This window comes from Diorhabda sublineata, chromosome 9 (assembly GCF_026230105.1).
Source record: "Diorhabda sublineata isolate icDioSubl1.1 chromosome 9, icDioSubl1.1, whole genome shotgun sequence".
NCBI lineage: Eukaryota > Metazoa > Arthropoda > Insecta > Coleoptera > Chrysomelidae > Diorhabda > Diorhabda sublineata.
This window is the reverse complement of record NC_079482.1, coordinates 10,120,348-10,147,902: the sequence shown is the minus strand read 5'-3', so window position 1 is coordinate 10,147,902 and position 27,555 is coordinate 10,120,348. Positions and strand designations below refer to the sequence as shown.

The following is a 27,555-nucleotide window of genomic DNA, read 5'->3' as shown; positions in this document are numbered from 1 at the left end:
ATGTATATTTCATGATTTTTATAAATGTAGTTTCATTTTTTTATGATAGAAAGTATTAACCGCCAACAAGAAAAAATTATAAACAAGTACAATTATATTGATGTTTATAATTTTAAAATTAAACAATTTGAATTATTCTCCTAGGTGGGAGAGACAAAAGATAAGAAAACCAGTTTTCTTAACAGTAGCTAACGTTCATTACTGACTAATAAATATTATCAAACTTACCAAACCTTACAATTTCATAAAACAAAAAATCACAGAAAATATTTTCTCGAGACACAAATTTTGTCAGCTTTTATATAGAATAGTATTCTGAACCGATTAGGTCACCAGTAGACAATATAGAAGACACGAAAGTCAAAATGGAAGAAGCTATATAACAAATATTAATAAGACTCTTTCAATTTAATATTAAAATTTTGACACCTATGAATTTGAAATTTTTTCAAGAATTAATACGATTCAAAACCACCAAAAATTTTAATTAATTATTACCCAGACGATGAATACATGAGTATAAGAAAGCTCGGAAAATATATTAAAGTTAGTCCACTTTGGTAGTTTCATTGCCACGTTCCCAATAAGAAACAGCTTATAATATAGCTGGCAAAGACTTCTTTACAATTCAAAATTAAAACCAAACGAAATAATTACCGGAAACATAAACAGTAACGCACCTTTCGATATAGAAATTGATCAACAATTAGTTAATAATTATATATATCATAAAGATAAAATGAAAATTTTATACTCGAATTTAAATAAAAAATTACAGGAAAACAAATCAAAAGTAATCTCTAAAGCAAATAAAAGCCGTAAAGAATTACCAGATACACTACAAGTGCACATACATAATAAACTGACACAAGGTAAAACCAAAAATAAATAAAATAAAGTGAATAAATTAAAAGCAAAAATATCCGACTAAAAACAGCTAAAATCACTACTAGACACAAAAATATTCATCTTTCAAACATAAAACGTCCTAAAAAGACTCTCTATAAATTTATTTTAAGTTCATCATCAAGATGTTACCCATAACTTGGGAATACTTCCCAAAATCTTGGATATGCCAAGCTGCAGAAATCCAGTCATACTTTTGTTTATTTTTATAATTTAAGTCCACTACTCGTAGAATATAATAAGTTAAGTATACAATATAATTACGTTAAATATAATATGTCTAATAATACATTTTTTCTATCTGAAACAGAAAATATTATAAATATAATGGAGTACACTAGGAATAGTATAGAAGAAAAATTTGAAACATTAATATTCATTCTACCTTAGATAGACCAAAGAGAGGGTTAATTAATGGTCTTGGATCAATAGTAAAAACAATTACAGGAAACTTGGACTCTGAAGATGGAGAAAGAATTAACTCAATTATGAAACATTTAAAACAAAACCAAGAAAACTTGCATAATCAAATTAGAATGCAATATTCTGTTAGTCACCAAATAATTTTAATAAGACAATTCAGGACATTAAATTTAATGAAAAAATATTGAAAACGAAAATATTTGAGATAAGAGATATTTTAGATTTTCAAGCAAATGCGGAAAATATCATTTATTTGAAAGTTATTCAACGAACTTCAAGACATTTTAGAAACAGTTGAAAATTCCTTGACCTTCTGTAAACTTAGAACATTACATCCAAGTATTATAAAATCTCACGATTTATTTGTAGAGTTGCAAAAACTGCATTATTACTACCAAGCGGAATAACACTTCGAATTAAAATATATATATATATATATATATATATATATATATATATATATATATATATATATATATATATATATATATTGATAAAGACTTAAAATTAGTAGAAACGTCGATATTTGTCTTTCTTTTAAATAAAAAATTAAAAAAAAATATTTTGATAAAGACTGAAGTAAAGTTGAAACGTGTAAAATAAGTTTAAAAATTTTTTGAAGATTAATAAAAAATTGACGTTTCAACTTTACTTCAGTCTTTATCAAAATATTTTTTTTAATTTTTTAAAAGAAAGACAAATATTGACGTTTCTACTAATTTTAAGTCTTTATCAAAATATGATATTGACACTGAGAATTTGCGTATTTATATTGATCAATAGATCACCTTCATCATGAATATCAAAATAGAAAATGCTCTAATAAGAAAAATTAATTTTTCCTTAGTCAAATTATTTGTAGTTTTATTAGAATGTACAGAATAAAGCTATAAATTTTACTTAAATTATTAGGGGCTTTTCTATCATTTATAGCTTTTTCGTTCTTATGAATAAGAACCATTTATAAAAATTCTCTTTTTCGTTTAGATTCCGTTTCAAGAATTTTTGAATCTTTAAAATTGAATTTATGGTGTTTTGATATTTCATGGTTCGTTAATACAGTTCTATATGTTTTATCATATTGATGACCTCTTAGTCTATTTTCTAAATATTGAGGTGTCTGCCCTATGTAGACAGCGTCACAATTAATACCAGGCACTTGATAAATAATATAACTTCTTTTGTTTTTTAGTATAGTAGATTTTAATTTAGTAAAATATTTGGATAACATATTCCTTTATGAATTATACTAATATACTAATATACTAATATCATTTTTATTAAATAATTAGATAATTGTTGGGAAAGTCCTGGTACATCGGCAAGGAAAAATGTTTTGTTTTGATGTTTCGTTTCTGTTTTGTTTTTTTAAATGATTGTAGTACCTGTTCATCCTTTTTCTTGAATATTCATTGTATTAATTGTGACGCTGTCTACATAGGGCAGACATCTCAGTATTTAGAAAATAGACTAAGAGGTCATCAAAACGATAAAACAAAAAAACTGCATTGACGAACCATAAAATATCAAAAAAACAAATTCAATCATGAAGATTCAAAAATTCTTTAGACGGAATCTAATCTATCAATGATAAAAAATACCTAAATAATTTAAGTAAAATTTATAGCTCTATTTTGTAAATTCTAATAAAACTACAAATAATTTGATTGATTAAGTACCTCTATATATTTGAGGACTGAGCAAAAATTTATTTTTCTTATTAGAACAAATTTATAATTTGATTTTATTCTTATTTTGTTGTCCATGATGTAGGTGATTAGTATAAATACGCAAATTGCCAGTGTCAATATCATATTTTGATAAAGACTTAAAATTAGTCGAAAAGTCAATATTTGTCTTTCTTCTAAAAATTATTTGATAAAACTAATTTTAAAACAGAAGAAACCAAATATCAAGAACATTTATATATATATATATATATATATATATATATATATATATATATATATATATATATATATAAATATATATATATATATATATATATATATATATATATATATATATAAATATACCATATATATATATATATATATATATATATATATATATATATATATATATATATATATATGGTTCATATTAATCTCATTAAACTCACCTTTTCATTTATGGCATTAGGATCAGGCTGGCAGCCTTCCAATGTTGTAGAATTATAAGGCTGGCCATACATGAGTACCCGGGCAGTTACGCCGATTCTACCGCACGCTACACAATTTTTTGTCTCAGCATCTGAAACGCTAACTTCTCTAAGAACATTGAAGCATGGCCAGGTGCATATTGCTGCTTGAACGTTCGCGGGCCACCTCAAGAGATTGAAGAATTTTTGTTTCTTACTATCTGTTATGTCATCAATGGTTTGCACGTTCGAGAGAAAGTAGTCATCTGTATAAATAGATTTCCAAGTATTAAAACCGTTAGTTGAGGAATTTGGAAATAAATAGTGTAGCATCATTAATCTTGTTACTTTCAAGGAATACCGTTACATACAAGCATACAAGTATACATATATAAGCGTGTTAAAATAGTTATTAATGTAGTAGCCTTTTTCGACGAATGTGAATGAGCTGCAAGCGAATGCGACAATAAAAAATGCCTTTACACATGAATTACATACAATACCAGCAAAATTTTTATTGAAATACATAAGTTGAATTGTGATTTTCTCACGCACTAGTGCGTTAAGTAAGTTTAATATTTCGTTAGAAGAGACTATAACGCGTTTATGGATTCCTTATAGGATATATTATGTATTTAAATATTATGAGAATTTTATTCAAGATTAGAATAAATTAACAACAGAAAAATTCAATTAGTAACAATAAATTATTGGATCATTATCGCATCTTGCGATAACAGATATTCAACATCAACAAGAAAAATTGAAATAAGAGGTATGTTAAAAAGGCGGGGTACATTGAAAGAGTTATATACTAGGTGGTACATAAGGGTTCAATATCAAAAAGGCATATACGAAGTGTATCACGTAACAGTTCGATATATAAGGGTATTGTTCGTTGATTATATGAGTCACATGACCGTTCAGATATCATAACACTTATTCAATGAAAGTCATTGTTGGTTGATTGCCAACCGATTCACCATATACGTAATACTTCTATATAGACAGTTTCTAAAAGTGGAAGCTGTTCCTACTAAGACAGAATGGCAACGATTTCACTATCCTCTGAGGTTCCAGATCGGCATTTTCAAGCATGCGCAGTATAGATGAAGTGTCTCGAACGAGAGAGAAAATGAATATTGTCGGCACTGTAGCGTAGGGATGCTTGTCAATATTATGAAATGGGAACTTAAACTGAGGATTGGCCTAAGGTGGAAAAAAGATGGTATCAAAAAAAATTGTGTAATTCGTAATGTAATGGTGGGTTTCTACCGCTTTTGCTACCACTACTTGCAACTTTAGGGACAGGAACAAGCACCGCGTCTATATGAACAATTTCTTCAAGTGAAAAGTGCATATGAATTGATTGGTATAGCTTAAGTTTTGAACAGTCAAATGAAAAGCATAAAGAAAGATACATGTATTGTAATAACACAGGATATAAATACTTCGAAATTGTCTGGGCACAGCAATTACTTCATCTCATTTCAATCAGACACCACCCTAGGTTCCTTGCATAGTTTCCTCAAAGATACTCTTCAACCAAACTTGAGATATGTTTCAGACTGACTGGTGAATATTTTTAAAGTGAACACGACAGGCATTGATTGCAGCATAGCAACCGAATTCTAATTTAACAGAAAACCTGTGCATATCATTCACCAATTTTTTCCAATGGTGCCTGGTTATAAAATAGTAGTCACGCAAAATATCTTTTATTTCCCAGTCAGTGTTGAAACGATGAACAACGTCAAAATAAAAATCATTGATCAATTGGGAAACCTCGTCAATTTTCAATGTGAAGAAATTGCTGTTACTTTAAACATAGGAAAAGTATGGTCTTAAAATTTAATTATTCACATTCCACTAAAAACTATAAAAGACCACCCATTAGTCTGATGAGAGCAAAGAGGCACTCACAACCAAAAATAAACAATTTTTGAAATCTCTTGTATTCAAACTACTGATATAATGGACATCTTACATGTGAACTCTTCAATGACACCACTATTGAGCAATATCAGATTCACACATATCAGCCCTTCATGTCTGGATACATATACACTACCCTCAAACAGTTATTTATACATTGAAGAAAACCCAATAAAGTTCATAAACAACGCTATTGCATTCTTATTTCGTGAGCTTAGATATGAGCTGACTTAAGTGGATTCTGTACGTGATGTATATAGGTCTTGTTTCGACAATAAGAAATTATCTGTATCTGAATGAAAATGCATGATGGTCCCAACAATGAAGGGTGAAAAGGTGTTGGGTGATGTAAATGGCAATTTCAATGTCTGTATACCATTACTATTTTTGTCCGGTTTTTGAGGATTTTAAAAAACTATCATGAATATGAAACAGGATCTAAAATTAATTTGTGCAAGTGGTTACATTGATGCAATAATAAATTCAGATGAAACTGAGAAGGGATATAAAGTTGGTAAGAAATGAACTGATTTTGCGAGCGTTTCAGAAAAAATTATTCTTGAAGAAAGTAGTCCCATGATACGAGAAAACCTCTATTCACTTTAATTCTTTAATACCTTTTGCTTTAGCTACATTTGCAGATGACACTGCCCAGAAATCATAATAAACAATAAAACTGGACATATTCCCTTTTGACTAATTAAACTAGTTGTTAATCATAGATGTAAGAGAATATCATTCATTAAGTCCTCTTGAGAAAGTTTGATTGTATTTATTTGTTTTGTAATTTGCCAACATAATTTTTGTTAAAGAATAACAAATAAATGGAAGAAATTAAATAGGTATTAGAATGTATTAATTTATGTACAAATGTTCTTTCAAGTTACCGTGTGAAATTGGTTACATATATTTTAATACATAGATTGTTTCATCTAATAAATTTTTATGGACTTAAAATATGTTTTGGAAGTTCAATTGGCAATTTTACTTAATTTTTTTCCAAAATATGAATTAAAATTTATTAACCAATTATGCAAATTTTAATCTAAATCCTAAATATAAATTACCTTTTTCATGGAATATTTCCATGAGAAAATTACTATCTAGAGCTTGGGATATCAGCGTTTGGATATACACCTCAAAATTATCTTGATAGAGTTCAAACTGTTTCATACACTGTTCCTGATAATCAAAGTCTACAATTGTTATTTCATGTTTTAAAAACTCTACTATAGTTTCTAACTGACTCTGTGACCTGTATTTCACCGGTACAGCCATATATTCCTTTTTACTTTCGGGAGTCCAGGAAGTATACTGAAAGAAAGTTTATTTATTGAATCAGCGTTATATAGAATTCAATCAAATCATATTAATTTCCAAAGAAAGACATACATATAAATTGATTGACAAACTAACCATAAAGTTGGATACTGAATAAATTAAATGGTAAAGGTTCCTCAATTCTTCAAATAAAAAAATTCAAAAGTGACATTTTATTATCTCACTGGTAACAAATAAAATCATAGCACAGAATTTGGAAAGCATCAAATTAAATGATTAATTTAATCAAACGTATGAAAAATATGAAATTATCAGAGTGGCAAAACATATACAAGAACGTCAATTACAATGAACACAAATGAACCTTCCTATAGACAAAAGATTATATTTCCAACCAAACATACACTTTTTACACCACCACTTCGCCAACACTCATAATTACATTGCCTGACACGCGGTTCGATAACCAAAAAGGTAAACTAGTTTACCTTCAGTATCTGAAGACGATAACTTGGTTATCGAAACGTGCGTCATACAGTGTAATTGTGAGTGTTGGTGTAACCAATGTATTCAGTATGAAATCGTTTTTGTTAATAATTCTACAAGTGAATCGATAACAACATAAAATAAGTATAATTATTGGAAAAAATTGTGTGCGTTATTTTGTGATTTACGACATTCATTTACCATATTTTAAATTAATTTCATCCTCTCAACCACAGGGTCCTATCCATTTTTTTTGGAAACCAAAGTATTCAATACCTCTTTCTTTGGTATTTCAATTAATGTTTTTGCATGTAGCGACGGTATTATGATCTGATAATAGAAAGTACAATAGTTGGAAAGAAAATAAAGACAGGTCAACTCTATAATAGCCGCTAAGCACAAAAAATATCACTCAAACAAATAACAAATCCCAGTAAAATTCTAATTCCAGCATGACGTAATGCGAACTGCATTTTACATACACAAATGTAGATAAAAGAGCTACAAAATCTGAATCAAGCAAACACTTCGTAAGTGAAATATAGCAATTAATTGTGATGATACTAGATAAAATGCTGGGAACACCTCTGTGCATAATTTAGTTTGATATGTTGAATATCAAATTCAGATAAATTAGAATATACATCTAATTGGTTTCCTTTCAAGGAATTGAATTCATTAATATTTACATTCGTATATAATTAAATTTTGATAAACAGCTAAGCTATTTTGAAACATCAAAAATATTTTCAACATGACGTCGAATATCTTTAAAATTCTGTTGTTAAACGTCTACCACGTAAATGTTTCTTTAGGCTAAAAAATAATCAGATATCAAACGTGGTCAAAACAGGCGAGTATAGTTTCACTAAAAAATGCAACTGTCTGTTGTGCAGTGTGTGACAATGCTCATCAATATGCAACATTAATTTACGAATATTGACCGACTCAAATACTGCACATAAACATTTTGTGTTGTCCTATTTTACTGTAAAATTTCGTTGATCTGATACAATTTTTCTTACCGTTGATATATTCCGATATAATGTTATGCCGTTTTGTTCAAAAGGTTCATATTTTTGAAGTAGTGTTTTACCATCGACCCTCCAGATTGCAGGCCATTCTTCTTTTAGTTCAGACTTAATTACTACAAATTCTCCAGCCTAAAAAAATTAAACATATAAATTCTTAGAAGTAGAGAAATATACTTAATAAATTGTTACCTGATCTTGTTTCTCCTTTAGTCTATTCGACTGCATAAAAGAAAAATAAATCTAGTTTATTATATGAATAAAATAAATTAAAGAAACCCCTAAATTTAATCATATGGAATATCTAATCATTATAAATATTTTATATACATATTTATTGGAATGATAATTGGGTTTATATTAACTATTCAATATTTCGGATCTTAGAATTGCATACATAGGTATTGGTTTCATACTAAATGATTTTTTTAAGCAAATATTTAATTCTCATGACTTAATGTTCTGCATATTATGACTAAATCTCAACGAAGTTTGCAGCTCATTTCTTCTTGAACCCTTTGACCGGTTTTAGTAATATTTTCAATTGTAGACTGATTCCTAGGAAACACAACGTTTCATATGCAACCCACAGTGACTTCGGGATGAACAAAAAAATGATTTATTAGACTTTTATTGAGACCACCAAAGATTCCACTTTAGTTGTTGCTCTTAGAAATCTTTGAGATATTAACCCATGAATTGAAATATTGAATTTAATCTAAAACAATTAGCTGAAGTGTGGTTTCTTAGTGAGTAACTGGGTGTCACGCCGTACGACAGGGTAAAAATTCTTCGCCACTGGAGAAATGAGAATTTGAATAAATTTTACAGATTCCTTAACACTATTATTTTAATAATCTACTCTTTCTTTGTAACAATCAAATCTTTTTTAAAGCTTATATTGATTCCCTGTAACTCAATAAGCAACTATAATTTATCTAAGTATTTAAAGTGTAATATTTTGAGCCTAAGGTAATGATCAAGGCTGGCCATTTAAAGGTGACTATAACAAGGAAGTACATAGGCAGAAAACACCTGACCTTACTTTTAATGAATTTATTGATGCATATTGATAGACAATAAGATCTGCTTTCAAAAAACTGTTCACTGAATTTGGGAATAGCTTTTTTGAGGGAAGAGCTACAAGAACAGTTGCCACCAGCTCCTGGAATAGCCTGGAAACTTAAAGTCTGAATACTAGTCTGAAATCATCCACCCAGTGTCCATGCTACAAAAAATTGTAAAAGAAGATCCAGTGGAGTCAACTCTGGCGCATCGCATCAAGATAGCTCAGTTCAAATATTCAGTTTAGTGGTTGGAAAAGTCTACATCATTTTTGTTTAATAGTATCAAGAGTGGTGGATGTCATAATATGCACAATTGTACGATATTCTGTATTATTCAAATAGTTCGTAATAACGCTACGTAATAAGTCACCTTTTATAGTGTTCCATCGATGAATATTATACCATGCTTATACCAAAATACTATTTTCGGCCAACTTTTGGGTTTTGCCACGCTTTGAAGTCGGTTCATCATGTGCAGTCTACTCGGCTGACAGTCGATTGGACATACTCAAATATTTATTGACAAGTAGACACTTTTCTTTGATATTTTTAGGGTCTCAGCTATCTCACAAACAATATATATATATATATATATATATATATATATATATATATAGATATATATATATATATATATATATATATATATATATATATATATATATATATATATATATAAATAGAATTGAAAACCGACTTATAACATTTCACAGTTTAAGCCAAACAACTTCAGGGTACCTTTATGATATATTAAAAAAATTAACATCTATTGATATATTACTCACTTTGAAAGGTCCTTCGTCAATGACAGATGGAATACTACTTTGAATTGATGCTGCAATATTATCCTCCAATGTAGGTGCAATATTCTGCTGAGGCTGTTGAGGTTGTTTATGTTTGTGTGAAGATTTCTTTTTGTGAGAATTATCGCTACCGTAACCATCGCCATCGCTGATACCCGCTCCTTGGGCAGCAACCGATATTAGATTCTTTAAATTTTTTTTCGATTTACTGCCAACTAGTAGAATAAAATAACAATATCAAATTTGATTTTTCACCAACAATAAATTCGAAATTTGGAGTGAAAAAAATTGGAATTGAAATGTGTGTAACAATTGAAGACAAAATGAAGATATTGAAAAACCAAAACAAATTACGGCACATGAAAGATGGGATAGTCTCCCATAATGATGATCTCACTACAAAAGAGAAAGAAATGCAAGAGAAGATTTAAGGAGTGGGAGAGGAAAGAGAGAAGTATGAGGGATGAGAATAGGCTACACAAAACTAATTATAAATGGGGAAGTTTGGAAATGGAGTAAGGATTCAAATGATTTGGCAAAAGGCTCAGACAAGAAAAAGTTGCAAAAAAGTAAATACTATTAGAGAGAACCAAAAAGCAAATAGACCAAGTGCACAAAGAGACTTCACGAAAAAACAATAAAAGATGTCAAAATTTTTAAGAGAGCAGATGCAGACTTAAATCATGTTCTGAACATAACTAAAATGAAGCCGGAGGTGCAAACATCTATAAAAACAAAAGGTAAGGCGATGATTGAGTTTAATATGAACAGATTGAAGAGTGAAGAAATACTAAGAAATATAGAGAAATGAAAAATAGCAAAGCTGAATGGAGCAGCCCGAAATGATGGACATTAATGAGAAATGGAAACAAATAAAATCATCACTGAAAGAAACGATGCAAAAATTTTTGAGACATTCAAAAATAAGCACTGGAAAAGATTGGTTTGACGAACATTGTAGATTGATGCTAGAGAAGAGAAACCAAGCCAGACTCAGACTAATGAACCAAAATACAGATAACAATAAAAATAACAATAAAAGAAGATATAATGAAGCAAGAAAACAGGCAAAAGCGGAATGCCAAAAAAGGAAAACACATAGAGACGAAACTGCTAAACTACCAAAAATGTTCAATAAAACTATTCAAAATTACATAAAAAAGGATATCATACATAGTTATTACAATCTAAGAATTTTTGTGAGGTGACGGATGTGGAATGATAATCCTCAAAATTTTTTAAGAACATCGTGAAATTGAACTACTTCCAAACTCTGTACGGCAGTGTAGTATTGATCTACTGATATGAATATACGATTAAATTTTCCACTATAAAGAACATACTTACGTGGTCTGCCTCTTCTATTTTTTTTAATAACTAACGCACCGTCCTCTTCATCATTATTAGCAGCAGGTGTCCAAGCTGGATCTGAATCTGAATCCTGAAACTCAAGTGGCTCCTCTGGTTCATCATCTTTACCAATCTCTGATAGACTGTTCTTCTTTTTTGCTGCCCTTTTTGTCGATTCTCGTCTAGGAACATTTTCTAAATCCTTCTCTTTCTTTGATTTATCTTTTTTTTCCTTGAACTTTTTTTCTTTTTCCGGTTTTGGAAATTTGTCTGTTTTGGATTTCTTCGATTTATCAGGAGGAGATTTAATCATCTTGATTTTGTCTTTATCTTTCTTTTTCTCTTTATCCTTTTCTCTTTCTTTATCTTTAATCTGCTGTAAAACACATTAACAATTAAATTAATCAAAAAAAATACGGAAAAAGTTGTATTTCAACCTATTGGGTACATTGATTCAATTTACATTTTTAGTGAAGACACTAAAACTGGAAATTCAACATATTCATTAGGTAACAACCATATACACTGTATCCATAAATGTTCTGTTCAAGAGAAATATCTCATCATCATTATTTTGGTTTCATGAAAATCGCAAAGAATAAAATAAAACTGAAATGAAAAATTTAACCTTACCTGCTCCATTCTATAGTCAATTTTAGGAGTTTTCTTCAGAGTGGTCAGATAAGAATAAAGTATTGTAAATTAGAAAACTTATTTAACATATATATTATTTATCAAATTATGTATTTTTCATATCGAGATACAGTTTTCACTAGGTTGTAGAAAAGTCATTTTTCGTTCAGTTATTTAGAGGATTTTTTCATTTTTCTGTAATATCAAATATGTGCTTTAGCATATCACAAAGACGGATTTAATGGAAAAATAACATATGACGAGAGAAGTCAAGCTTAATTTTAAAGAGCATATATTTTTGGTACACCACTTTTCATTCTTATCTGGCCACCCTGTATTTTCTAAATAGTAGTAATCTAGTAAATGTTTATATTGATCTACGGTTATAAATCTTTAGCTATGCAAAAAAACCTCAAAGTAATATTCATTTTAATATTAGTCAAGCTCGATATGACCGAATTTTCATACCAAATGTATATATTTTTTCCATCTATGTCATCCAAATTAAAAGTTTTTGTTTGAGATTACCTAGACAAATAGTGTAAAAAATATATTCAAGTATTTAAAATAAGCAATTATTGATTCTGTGAATTTAATTGTCCCAGACCTTTCAAGATATTTTGTGTTAATTTATCATTGATTTTTCTCACATTATTCTTTAATTTCGATTTTGAGTAAAATTCACCATTTTACATAAAACTATTTTAATATATCAGATTAATTTTAATTTTTACAAATATAAACGCGCCAAAAATCATTTGAATTACCTCTGTGGTTGAAATAGGTGGAGGTTTTTGTTTATTCTTCTTTCCAAAGAAATCATCATCTGAACTAAATCCATCGTCAGAGCTATCGAAACTGTTACGTTTTCTCTCTTTAGGTAATGGGAAATACCTTGGATCATCTTGAGGATCACCATGAGATGAAAGTCTAGCAGCTGGTGTAGGTATGAGAGGAACTATAGGCACTGACGGATTTAAATTAGAGTGGCCTGATGGGACACCATTGCTTTCTGGAGATTTGTCTTCCATACCTTTCATAGGAGTCCTGGGCCAAGTTTGTTTTCTGTTACCTCCTCGCATTGCAGGAGGTGGGGAGGTATCCCGTTCTCCCTGCAGAAATTTTAAATAGCTACTCATGAAACTAGGGCCAGTACCAGCAGACTTTTCTGCAGATTTATTAGTACCAGAATTAATGGAAACTGATGGTTTTGGAATAGCCTGGTGTTGATGTTGGTTGTTTGAAACTCTTGTTGAATCTACAATAGTAAGGAATACATTATGGATATTTTTAAAACTATTATTCTGTGGGTTTTAAGTAATATATATCTTTATGGAGATTATAATTATAAATATATATTCCCACAGCACTACTTTTTCCTTCATAGCCCATGACCAGTTGATAGAAAACAGAACTATTGCACAATACCAACCAAAGTGTTTTCAATTTTCACTAATGACCTGCAAAAAATGCATCAAACAAAAATTGATACAAACATTTATATGAAGCATAAAATCCCTTGAAAAGTCAAAGGAAAAATACCATTCCAGCAAATCTGAGAAAACACATCTGTAATTTTTTTTAACAATTACAAATACCCGTTAATAATAAATGATATCTAACTGAAGTCGACACGAATTACTATTTAAAACTATTTAGAACATAAAAGAAAAAATTGAAATTTAGAAATTAATAACATCAATTAACCCAGAATCGAGGAAAAATGTAAAAATTATAATAAAAAATTGGATAGTTCCATTTCAAAAGACAATTTCCAAATTTATTGATTTATTTTGTTTTTGAAATTTATATTTATATTTGTTTTTGGATAATTATAAAATTTGTTCTTCATACAAAAGTTATTCAAACCGGATTTTTTGTTAATACATTATTTTGATGTATCAATATTTAGTAGTTACGTTTCAAATATTCTAACTTTGTTACGTTTTCGTTGTGGGATTGTGGCAAAATTCAATGCCAAAGTGTACTTACATTATTGTAATTTCCATCTTTCGACATAGGTATTCATCATAAGGAACTGAAATTATTGTCAAATACAATTTAAAAATATCAATAAAAGTATAACAACAATTAAAATTACTTACATTAGTTAGTTGAGAATTGTGAATTTTAAATTGTACTTTGAACATAGTTTCAGTACCCAGTGATGAATACATAAGTATTCAAAAGATCGAAAGAGTAAACGAGCCAAATAGATTATAATTCTCATTTCTCACTTAATACAGAATTTAATACATTACAGACTTTATTGCCTAGTTAACCTTACTTTTTTCACGTCCATTCATGAAAAACATTTAGAGATCTTACCTTGGGACAAAAAATTCAGTTCCTCCTCAATGTTTGGCACCACCACTTTTGGGTGTTCCTCAGGTTGTGGTTGATACTGACTGGAAGCTTGTGGTGATTGTTCATTGTAATTTGTTAAGGGGGTCAATTCTACAGAAGACTGATAATCGGTGGGGTGGGGCGGTAAATGGAATGGAGCAAAATATGGTAAAGGTGGAGGTGGGTGATGAGGACCATGCGGATGTGGTACCATAAGACTTTGATGTTGTGGATGTAATGATTGAGGTGTGAGGAATTTGGAAGTAGGTGGGGGAAGATTCCATCTATCAAAGTCAAAATAAGCGCCATTCTGTTGTGGTTGATTGGCACCGGAGCTATGTGCTGGTGGAGGAATTCGACCTAAAACCACAGCATTGTAGCTAAATTTTACATAAAAAAAATTTTAATTTCTGTAGTAATAGTATATAGATGAAAATATTGCTCAAACGGAATAATTACTTTAATGTTAATTTATAAAACAATGATAATAAATTTTGAGTCCTTAAGTGGACATACACTATAGCTACCAATATAATTTTTATTAGAAAGAATGCGAATTCTTTTTGATAAAATCGTGATCATTATGAAAACAAATGATTTCATTTCAACAAATATCTTAGGATGAATCACAGTATTGAAATAACTCAAAAGCAAAATAATTCTCATAGCACGCGGTAACAAAACCCGCGGTAGTTCCGCGAGATTTAGGTTTTGGAACTAATTAAGTAGATATGTAATTATTTACCATTCAAAGTACAGATTTCAAAGTACGGTTTTGTGTGAGAGTGTTAGCTGTAGAATACTTAATATTCATGATTTAAAATAATGATGAAATTTATTATTTTTGGAACTGAAAAGATTATTTGTCTGTATTAAATATGTGTTAATTAATTAAAAATGTGTTACTTACATTATTGTAATTTACTAATAAAATAACTTACTTGGTAACTGATGCATTTCAGTAATTGGTTTATCACTGCTCTTCCTTCTTTTAGGAGGCTTAGGTTCTGTTTTAATCTCAGTTTGTTGTACCTGACAGCTCTGCTGCTGTTGCTGCTGTTGTAAATTCTTGACTATACTCATAGGATCGCCCCTACAGCTAGAAAGATCTTGTAGGGTTACTTGATGACCACTGTTTGAATCAAAATATGTTTGCTGCCTCTCGCCACCACCAAGTATCACTCTCTGTTGACTGGACTCATTTCTACTCAATTCAATATTGTTATTTGAACTGTAGCTGCTGCTGGACTGTGACCCTGTTTGGTTGTTTTGAAACTTTCTTTGGCCCTGGAATCCGTTAAATATATTAGAGCATTTTGAAATTTGAAATTTTTAAACGTATATATATATATATATATATATATATACACTTTTTTTTGATAATTTTTTAAAAGAAAGATAAATTTTGACGTTTGACTTTTCTTTAAGTCTTTATCAAAATATAATATTTTCCTTCCCTTTACTAGGATGAAAAAACTCAACCTCAAGCCCATCAAATTAGTGAAAACGGAGAAAAAATCCAGTGGTTTAAGGTACTAGTAAAAGTCTGAATACCTCGAAGAACCAGCTCTTGAAGGTTGGCTTTTATGTGCAACCGGGGCCATGAGATCATGCCCAACAGCAAGACTGGAAGCGATTCTAAACCTCCCACCTCTCCACATAGTACAGGAAAGCGTGTTAAATATCACTTAGAATGATCAGAGACGCAATCACAAAAAAAACGTCCTTAAATAATGACCAAACCGGGAACATGCCTCAGGTTGTGGCTTCGAAAAAGATTAGCTTTGAGCAATAAGTGAGATCATAACAACAAACAAGAAATGAACAGAAATGCCATTAAATGGTTTATGGACGGATCTAAAACAGCAGACAGAACTGAAATAGGAGTGTACGGACCCAGTACCAAACATTGTGAAAGCCTGGGCAATACACCAAGCGTCATTTTCCAATCAGAAATCTATGCCATTGAAAAATGTGTCTAGTTGAATGTAGAGAGAAACTATCGGAAACAGAAGATCATAAAATCCAAACTTGTTTGGAATTGCCTACAAAAGTTAAACGAGTTAGGAAAGAAATATAAAATTACCCTACAATGAATTTCAGGACACACTGGGAATGAACGGAATGAAATAGCTGATAAACATGGATCTACGGAATGTATCAACCTAAGTCAGAACAATTTATGAAAACTAACAGGAGTCCTATCGGGGCACTGTCGCCTCAACAACACGTAAAGACGCTAGACTTATAAGATTTTAGTGCACAGTTGACGAAACCTCTATCCAAATTCTCTCGAAGTATCGCATCAAAAAAGGGGGACACAATATATCCTTTGGGTCGCAGTATATATGATACCCCATTATCCATACATACATATGAATATCAACAAAAAAAAACGATAAACAAATATCGTTTGACAAGACAAAAGAAACTAATAAAAATAGAAACCCAAAGTGATCAAAATATAGACCCAGACTAAATCCAATTAGAATAGAAAAATTAGAGCACAATACGTAGCTAGACGAGTTTTGCCAGCCGGCGTAACTGTTGGGGTCTGCAAAACTGAACGAGACGTAGAACTCGTTAAGGTGCGTTAAGCAAAGTAATGAATGATCAAAAAGAAAAATACGATATGGAAACAATAAATGGAATGTTCTTACATATAAAAGAAAGTCTCAAACGCATGGAATTAAAAATAGACTGGAGTGCATATATTATAGATTAATTAAAACAATAAAATCAAAAGCTTAATCAAATAATAACTGAATAAGAAGAAAGATTGGAAAATGTAGAAAGAGAAATGAGGCGCTATAATATAATAATTTAAAGAAGATGCGGAAAATGAAAGTCAACAAATCATAAAGGAAAAAGTCCAAATCATAATTTTATTTAGTAGAATGCAACAGAATAGCAGCATTTAAAACAAACAAAAAGAGAACAATTATAGTTAAAATTAAAAAATGTAACAAAAAATTAGAAAGTGTGAAACAAGCTAAAAAAACTGATAGGTTGGATTAATGAAGACTTCTGAAAAAAATTAATAGAAAGAAAAGTTGTTACCTCAGATGAAATTAGCCTGAGAACAAAGATACAACGCAACACTCAAATATAACAAATTAATTATAAATATCAAACTTTATGAAGCAGAGGCATTACATAGAGGAAAAGTCGAGAGAAAATGACGACAAGAAACATGCAGCAGGCGATTTTTACCCAGAAAATGAAGGGGGAAATAAAGAGAAGTCAAAAAACTAGTAATTAAAGAAAAGAACATAGATATGATGAAAGTCGATAAAGAAATGAAATGAATAATGCCTTAGGGTAAAAACAACAAAAACAAATGGAAGGATATAGTGGTAAGGCATCATAGAATATCAGGACAATGCTGGCAATGGGAAAATGAAGGAAATTGCAAAAGAAATGTTGGAATACAAAATAGACATATTGGCACTTTAAGAAATACGATAGAAGAGTGAAAGACAAATAAATAAGAGAAACTTTACTCTATTTTATGGCGAGGAAGATAAACAAGGAAAGAGTGGTACCAGTTTTATGATCAGCAAAAGGATGATAAGAAATGTGCTAGAATATGAAGTGAAGTGAAAGAATATCAAATTTAAGAATAAAAAATAGTATAGCAAATATAACAGAAGACGCAAAAGAAGAAGGCAAAGTTAAAGTATATGAAAAACTGATAAATTAATTTTCTTGATGTCACATTATATAAATTTAATAATAACATAAGAACAGAATGGTATACAAAACCAATTTGGTCCTCAAGTTATTTGTGTCATCCTATGCCACAAAAAAGATCAGTGTTAATAAGTTTGACTAATAGATCTATCCACCTATCAGATCATGAATTTAGATACTTAACTATTCAAAAAGCAAAAACTGCATTGAAAGAAAATAATTATCTGGAAAAAATGATAAATATAATCAAGAAAAGGGTGAACAGTTACTATAATCAATTAAGAAACAAAACAGAATCAAAACATCAAAACATAAAACATTTCTCCTTAACTTATGTACAAGGACTTTCCTAACAACTATCAAATTATAAATATGATATTTGTATAAGTCATAAAGGACATAATACATTATCCAAATATTTCACTAAATTAAAAACTAAACCACCAAAAAACAAAAGAAATAATATATATCAAGTGCCTTGTACTGTGACGCTGTCTACATAAGGCAGACCTCTCAATACTCGAAATATTCTAAAAGGTCATCAAATGATAAAAAAAAAATAAAACTGAATTAACGAACCATGGAATATATCTAATCTAATATACAAAAAAGAGAATTTTTAGAAATAGATCATAGTCATAAGAACAAAAAAGCCATAAATGATAAAAAAGACCTAAATAATTTAAGTAAAATTTATAGCTTTATTTTGTAAATTAATTAAAAATAATTTAATCATATTTGAGATGTAAGGACTAAGGAAAATTATTTTTTCTTATTGGAACCAATTTCTATTTTAAATTTATTTTTAATCATATTTTGATAAAAACTAAAGTCGAATCGAATTTTTATCAGACTTTCAAAAATTATTAAAAAAAACTAATTTTAAAATAATTAAGATATCTGGTGATTTTTGATATTATTAAAGTTTGTAAAAATTTTTAAACTCATAGAATTCAAAATTCAATATTTAAATTGATGTTGATAGAAATATTGATTCTGGTTACTATAGGAATTTTCATTAGAATAAAAAATTTATATTTTTAATTGATTTAATAAAAATTAATTAACAGGAAACTATGAGTACTATTCAATGCCTTTTCCTGCAATTTAGTAAGTTGGTACAGTTTTCTGTAGTGTGGGTGCATAATAAATAATTAAAACATGAGATTCAAGAGGCTTAGGGTGGTTGGCTACGGTAAATATAATGATAATTTTTCAGGAACCTTACTCCAATCAGTAGTTTTTGCAATGATAAATAATCTCACTAATTATTCTATTATTTATAAAATGATCTTTTATAGGTGTGACTTCAATATCCAATTCTACAGATGATGCATTAAAGGGGAGAGTCCTGTTACTAGAGGTATATGATGGTGTTCCATGTTAGTGAAACTTTGTTTCTTTATATTAATTGACCATTTTTGACTGGACTGATAATTTCAGTTGTGTTTTTGTGTAATTCTTTTTTTCAACGACTATTACACAAATTATTATACAATAAATCAGGTCTCCTATGGAATGTCAAATTTCAAGCAATTACAGCTCTATTTACTTATAATTGTATAGTTGTGAAACTTGTTACAAAATTATTGGGATTTTGTAAAATCCTAATAATATAGTAATAATAATTAAATATTTGTTTCAACCTTCCAAAAAGGATGAAAATACCTCCTCTTCTTTATTCAATGAGTAATTGATATTTTTATTGTAAATGGAAATTTTAAATGACTTTAAATTTGAAGTTCATGTTATTTGTTACATTATTTTGATATTATCCTTTAAAGCCGTAGAAAAAGTATAGTGTATAAATGGCCATTTCCCACAAACTTCATAAGAGTTGGAAACGACTATCATTTCTTGCTCGTTAAACAATATACTATTTTTTACTTTTTGGTTTTTATTTACATATTAGAGGAGTTTTGATGTCTTGTATTTCAGAAATTAGCAAATTGTATTCTGGATTGTTTGATATTTGAATAAAATGCTGCTAGTTTTGATTCATGATGTTTTTAAGATTTAATTAATAGTTACACTTGTCATTCATAAGTTTTTGATAGTAACGTGACTCTTTTTGATCAATTCCATAGATCTACAAGTTGTTCGCAATTTCTTTCTTCTTCTATTTTATTTTGCTGTCTATTGTCTACTTCCATTTCTTTCTCTGCTACTTTTGGAATGAGTTCCACTTGTTTATTCATGGTATTTGTGGCAGTGTGTTTTTTATCATTAAATAAGTTTAAATCCGTTTTAAAAGTTATCTTAACCAATACATAGATAAAGTACGTAGTTCTTTCAATATCTTGAAATACATAATAATTATTATGTTTCAATTAAATTTTAAGATCCTAATAAATATAATTAACAATCAAAATTTTTATTTAACTAAATTATCCAATTTTAATTTTAACTTAAGTTACCTGTCTCTCATCCCAACAGTTCTGGTTCTGCTGATTGTTATGATTCTGGCGTTCATATCGATCAGGAAAATTTTTCTCATGGTTCAATGCTCTAGTTATAACAGAAGGATAAGCTACAGAGCTAGTCTGAGAACTTGGCCTTGGTACAGAAACATCCAATGGTGAAGGTGGAGCTACTTGATTGCTAGAACTTTGCTGAGGAGACGATATTGAGTTCATAGGACTATTGTACATAGGATAAGCTGGACTTTGAGCATGACCTAAATATAAAATTACAAACATTAAAAACAAAACAGTTTTATAGAATAAAAATTACAATGAGATGTTTCTTGTTTCCATCAATTTAGATCTGTATCAAACTAAAATTCAAGTACAATACAGTAAGTAGTAAAAACTGAATGAATGTTAATTAGTTGAATCAACAATATATGTTTGTAACAAATTACTCAAAATTATACTTAAGTAATTCCTTCTTTTATTTTTTAATAGAAAAAAAAGTTTGTTTCTTGGTTCAAACAACAAATTAAATAAAACTCAATAATTACCTAAAGGTGATGCCTGGGAATGTGCTTGAAGTGGACTTGGTCTTCTCGGTACAACAACATTACAATCAGGTCCATTCGAATTATTGTAATCAGATCCACTTTTAGGTCTCTGAAATTCTTCAGAATTTGAACTGCCTTGTTGGTAATGTCTGTAATTATGCTGAAATTGTGGCGGTCTTTTTCCAGATGAATTACTACCAGAGTAGTTCAAACGGCCTGGGGCGTCCATTATGGAAAAACTTATAGGAGAAGACTGACTTTGATTATCTTCATTGCTAGATCTATTAAAATAAAAAAGCTATATAACCTACGAACTTAAGTATATACATATATACTAATTTTACACATTTCTCTATCAATATTTCAGTAGATCATTTAAAAAATTTGTCAATTGCTGTTCTTTCTGATCCCACTATTTACTACCACTACACCAACACTCAAAATTACACTGTCTGACGCGCGTTCAGTTAATGAAGATAAAAACATGGTTGTCAAAACATATTCAGTCTCTAAAGACAATAAAACGCGCCTCAGACAGTGTAATTGTGAGTATTGGTGGATAAAAAATAGTGTGCTCATTATAAATGACCAATGGTTCCAAAAATTGATTTTACTGAATATATATATATATATATATATATATATATATATATATATATATATATATATATAATAATTTCCGCGGTCAGGATAAAGAAATATGTTCAGATTTGTACGCGTAAGAACAGCGTTGGAATCTCCGACTTCTCAATATTTTCTCATCAAATCCATTCCTTCCATATAGACCCATTGATTGACACTTTCGATCATTTATCTAACGAGATAGGCCAGCATATATCGAAAGAGAAAACTATCCAAACTTATTTCGCTCCAAAAACTATTGATATGGACAAACTAACAACTATTCCGAAACCCCTATCCCCCAATATGCCAAACAGGCGCTTGCCAAAGACGTCCCATTGTTAGTGCATTTAATTGTCCCACCCAACTCTTGGTCAAATATCTTGCTGGAATTCTCCTGCCATTTGCTGAAAAATCCCAATCCTATGTCAAAAACTCTCGTCATTTCATCGACCTACTTAAAGGTTTCGATATTTCCCCCTCAGATATTCTTGTCAGCTTTGATATTATCTCCTTATTTACCAACACTCCCATCGATGAAACTTTATCTTAAGCACTAGTCACTACATCGCCCCATATTACCTTTCGCTCATCAAACATTGTTTGCCCAACACCTTCTTCATATTCCAAGGAAATTTCTATCGGTAACTCAAAGATGCCCCCATGTGATCCCTCCTCTCTCTTGTCATGCCAATATTTTCATGGACCATTTTGAAAATAAAGCACTAACCTTCTCCCCCCTCCAACCAAGTAGTTGGCTACGTTATGTTGATGATATTTCTGTCATTTGGCCCCATGGAAGAGATACTCTAGATTACTTCTTACTCCATCTGAATGGCGTACATTTCTGTATACAGTTGACGATGGATGTGGAGGAGTCATAAAACCCACTCACACTAATCGTTTCCTCAAAGCTCAATCCCATCATCATCCAGCCAAACTTAACTCATTGATACACTCGTATCACTATCCATCTCGTTGACTGTCGACTCCAGTCGACCACCTGAAATCAATTTTTTTAAACGAAACATTGATTCAGAATGGTTATCTCAAATCTCTAGGAGCATTCACAAATTTTCATCTTCAACTCCTTCAGCCTCCTCCACTGGATTGAAGGATCAACTGAGGGTGTTTCTTCATTACATCAATACAATCTTGAAACCAAATCAGAAACTCCTCTACGTAATCAGATCCGTCAAAGATAAAATATCCAATAAACACTATGGAGTGTATCCCCTGCTCAAATTGCCCACGTTTGTATATTGGCCAGACAAACCGACGTCTTCCACCCTTCTCTCTTGTTTTTTAATTGATTGTAGTATCTGTTTATCCTTTTCTTGATTATGTTATTTATCATTTTTTCCGGATAATTATTTTCTTTCAATGCAATATTTCGCTTTTTGAATAGCTAAGCATCTAAATTCAGGATATAATAGTTGGATAGATCTATCAGCCAAACTTATTATCACTGAAATTGATTTAATTATTTTGTTCAATTTCAATTATGTCAGTTTTTTATGATAAGAATCGAATTTTTTTATTTATGTTTTCAATTTGATCCTTTGGTACGGTAGTAATGCAATCATCTACAAATCAGAAGAAGAATAGTATATTTACATCAAGTTTGCTTAGGGCAGTACTAATTGTGCTATATCACTTGAAATGGAAGTTCCCATAGCACAACCATCAATTTGTTTGTATATTTCATTTTCTTATTTAAAGTACGTTGTTGCAAGTATAAGTTCTATAGATTTTATAAATTCATTTTGAGGTATTTCTATATAATCTTTAATTTTGTCCCATTTTTTATCAATATATTTTTCACAATTGTAATAGAAATATTTGTCTATAAAGAAACTAATCTAACGAAATCAATGAGGAATTTTTATATTTTTAATTTTTTCTTTGAAATTCCATGTGTTATTGTTAGAGTATTTGTTTTGGCGGGGTAAGAGGAGTGTGAATACTTGAAAAAATCGGTCAAAGAGGTATGCTACATTTGTGCAGTTTTGGCTCACCATATATTCTAGGTAAGGCAATGTGAATTGTCAATTTTTTGCCTCTGACGGCAAAATAAAAAGTTCTTCCCAAGATCTAATTAGATCATTATTTTGTTTTTAATAAGAATTCGTAGGGTCGTGTTGTATCATCATTTAATAATTTTATTTACCATTTTATTAGATTTACCTGCTCTCAAAACATTGAGATTTCTGTTTTTATTGATAAACTCTTTAGTTTCAGTTACATTTTGAAATTTGATAAGATTCTAGTGTTTTTAGTTTTTCTATTCATTTTTACAATTAGTGATAATATTACAAGTACAGATCTTATTTCATTTTGATTTTCATTATTTAGATGATTTATGTTGCATTCAATATTACGATACTATATTATATAAAATATTTGTCACAGGTAATTTTTTTCCTTGAAATATTTTGTGTACAATTGGGACCTAAAGATAAAACTTCATTCACTTCATCTGGTATGTCAGTGTCAGTTAAATTTCCGATCCAATTTGATAGATAGTTGTTTCGATATTTTTTCTCCACATTTATTAAGTGATTCATTTGTTTCTAAACATTTTTCTCCAAATTTTTAATAGGAATTACTTTACTTATTTTAATAGTTATGTATTTCAAATTATTTTCTAATTTTGTTATTAGAGTAGAATTATAAAAAAACTAATTTTAAGACCTTAAATCAAGATATATAAAAACTAACCTCTGTCTTTCTTGTTGATTTCCTAGCTCAGAATATATTTTCGTCTGGGCTTTGGTTTGAATTTGGGGTTGAACAGGTGATGCCTGTTGTTTACTAGATGGAGATGTAAAAGTTTTTTCAATGGTAGTACGAGAAGTATTTGGAGAACTTAAAAATGTGGTACGAGGAGAAGGATGCGGAACTCTATAATCCTTAGAGACCGTGGTGGGAGGAGAGGATACAATACATGATTGTTGTATATTAGATGTGTTGGATGAAGAGAAAGTTTTACTAGTACTTGAAGCATTGTCAGATATACTGGATGGGACTTGAAAGAAACTACTTGAATTGCCTTGTGATGCATTATTTTTTGTTGATGCAGTTGATACTTGTGGACTTTGAGCCCTATTAGCACCAGTTTTGGCAATTTGAGAATTTAAATGGTTGTTAAGGTTTTGCGCAGCTGCAAAGTGAGCATTAAAATTTTCGTAAGTTTTACTAGTTGTAGTGGCTACGACACTTTCATGGGGTAATATCCCAAAAGGGCTACTCTGCTGCCAGGCACTTGCAGCACCTTGTTCAAAAAAAGCTTGAGTTTGGGGATGGAACTCTCCATCCCCAGATTGTTTAGTAGCAGCAGCTTGTGCCAAGGCTTGTGCTCTTTGTTGTGTGACCTGAGACACATAATGTGCTGCAGGTTTCGCTCCTGCTGCTGCATGGTGGAAAAGAGGAGTAAATACTGATTCATATCCTACAGGAGGTGGGGAGAGAAATCCACCTGGTAGAAGTTGAGTGGTTGTCGTCGGGGGAGCACCTGCAGTTGTTGTTGCTAAATGGTGATGTAATTCTCCACTTCCTGATCCCGCTTGCACACTAGCAAGGCGGTTATAGGGAGTTGCATACCATGGCCCCACTGGATCCATAATTAATACTGGTTAGCTCATGTTGCTTAGCCATCCCATCTAAAACAAATTAATGAGCTGTTAGCAAGTATATCATAAATGATTTAAATTGAGTTTTAGAAAATATATTTAACATACTTTGAAATATAATCTAGTTGAAAATCCTGGTAATTATCGGCAAAAAGATATTCAGATGTTAAGAAATTTTTTCAAGAAATCTAGAAACAAAAACTGTTACATTCCAAAAAAGACTACATTTTGCCATAGTCACCAAAATTTCTTTTGTCCATTTACCTAGTCAGGTGTTTATCAGAAATCTGCTCTATAAACGATTTTCTTTGGAAAAGAAAGTATTAGCAGAGCCATATTTTATAGCCATTATATTAGGGACAAAAACAAAATTGAAGAAGTTTTTAAAGTTTTAAACTTCCAACATTATATTATTCTTGTCATAACTATGTATTTACTCCGGCACCTTTGCTTTTATCATGCAGAAAGCCAGAGAAAATCCACAATCAAAGAAAATGAGATAACCTTTATAACAATAAATATGCAGGAGTTATTGTCGTGTAAGTAGACTGTAATGATACTGATTACTCACATTTTAAATTTTAATTATAATAAAATGACAAATAATAGAAACATACAACAAATTGTGATACATGTTCACATATTAGAATGTTATATGTTAATGTCTCTGGGTTCTCGAGGGTCGACACTTGACTCTTGCCACTCTGGGGAGTACAGTTTTGGCCAAAATTTATCTGTATTAAACAGGAGTTGAGAATACTTAAGATAAATAAAATTCCATAAAAACCAGATAGGTATAAACTTAATAAAAAAAACAATTTAAAATTTGTATCATTCTGATATTTTGATAAACTCAGATATAGATTAAAATGTTAATAATTTTTCCTTTTAGAAAAGCTAATTTTCAATCAGAAAATACATAAAATTAATATGATTTATCAACAAAAACAAAAGGTCTAAGAAGTAAAAAATTAAAGGAATTTATCAACAAAAAGATGGATCGATATATTAAATCTTGTAATGAATGCATCTATAATTAGTTGGAATAGTTTATTGCAGTATTAAATCACTTATTCCAAGAATATATTAATAAATAGTTGAGCTATAAACAATGCCATGTATTTCTTATTTTTTGTTAGAATAATTTAGATTATGTTTAAGTCTGACGAAAAATAGTATATATTACTATTATACTAATAGCAAAATTGTATCGTTCAGAATGCAATGTGTCTGCCATAGACGTCTAAATGTAATAATGTAATAAAACATGTAATAAGTGTCTATAATGTACTATCATCTTATAGTTAGTTGTTCCATTTTAAAACAGAGTTGGCTGTAAAATATTTTAATAATGGTCCTTAAAAAAATGAAAATAGATATTAATACTCATACATAGGTACTTAATAAAGTTGCAAGTATATGAAGCATTTTATATTGAAGTTAAAAGCTCAAAAATGAAAGTGAGAAATTTAATTACAGAAATGATAAAAAAATTGTGAAGTGATATTTTTGATATTGATTGTTAGTTTAAAGGGTAAGTTTTTATTCGACTTATAAAATAAAGGTATATTCAATCAATCAGTTAAAAGTGCAGAACATTTAACAACCATTATATTGCCATATGAATGTTTTCTTTTAAAAGAAGAGCTAAGTAACCTTGAAAATGTGAAGCTCATATATGTGTAAGAAAATTTGAATATTACTGCTGGTTTGAAGATATTCACTAATCATTTCGAAATTTAATGAATTCAGTACCAAATATTCAGAAGTAAGGAAGTGTACGGCTTAAATAAATCCAATCAATCTTGACCTCTGACATGAAATCAACAAAATCAACGCTATGCCCTAGCTTCTTGGATGATTAAAACGAATGAGCTTCCAAGAAAGTATAGAAATGATTCTATAACATTGGAAAATTAGACTTTATTTTAAGATAGTACTTACTTCTCATTGGAAACTGCAGCAATCGGATATATTTTCAATATAAACTTCATAAATATGGCTACATAAGATGTGGACAAGGTCTATTCATAAGTAGAAACCACACGAAATCTTATATTTGTTTGGATCACAAATGCCACGATACTAAAAATCTATACTACCGGCTAACTAAATGAAAAAAATTTTCACCAAAAATCTGTTAATAAACATGTTTCTATCCAATAATTTTATATGCACTAGCTCACCAAACTTTGATCCGCCATTTTACAATTTTCACTAACAATGGGAGGCGCCATCTTTTGGTC

The 27,555-nt window shown here is 29.9% G+C and overlaps 1 protein-coding gene across 2 annotated transcripts in view; it reads right to left on the bottom strand.

Annotated features, from left to right (window-relative positions):
* LOC130448647 (myb-like protein AA) overlaps positions 1-27,531 on the bottom strand; it is a 44,373-nt gene extending 16,842 nt beyond the window's left edge. Inside the window, exons 1-12 of one of the 2 annotated variants that reach the window (XM_056786099.1) lie at positions 27,254-27,531; positions 24,399-25,339; positions 21,057-21,337; positions 20,512-20,771; positions 15,343-15,688; positions 14,384-14,761; positions 12,823-13,313; positions 11,420-11,798; positions 10,055-10,287; positions 8,197-8,334; positions 6,472-6,718; positions 3,452-3,735 (exon numbers count right to left, since the gene is read on the bottom strand). In XM_056786099.1, coding sequence (XP_056642077.1) covers positions 3,452-3,735; positions 6,472-6,718; positions 8,197-8,334; positions 10,055-10,287; positions 11,420-11,798; positions 12,823-13,313; positions 14,384-14,761; positions 15,343-15,688; positions 20,512-20,771; positions 21,057-21,337; positions 24,399-25,300 — 3,939 coding nt within the window. In that variant the 5' untranslated portion in view covers positions 25,301-25,339; positions 27,254-27,531. The remainder of the gene's footprint in view (positions 1-3,451; positions 3,736-6,471; positions 6,719-8,196; positions 8,335-10,054; positions 10,288-11,419; positions 11,799-12,822; positions 13,314-14,383; positions 14,762-15,342; positions 15,689-20,511; positions 20,772-21,056; positions 21,338-24,398; positions 25,340-27,253) is intronic. The other variant, XM_056786100.1, reaches the window with a different exon arrangement.
* Positions 27,532-27,555: the final 24 nt, after the last annotated feature.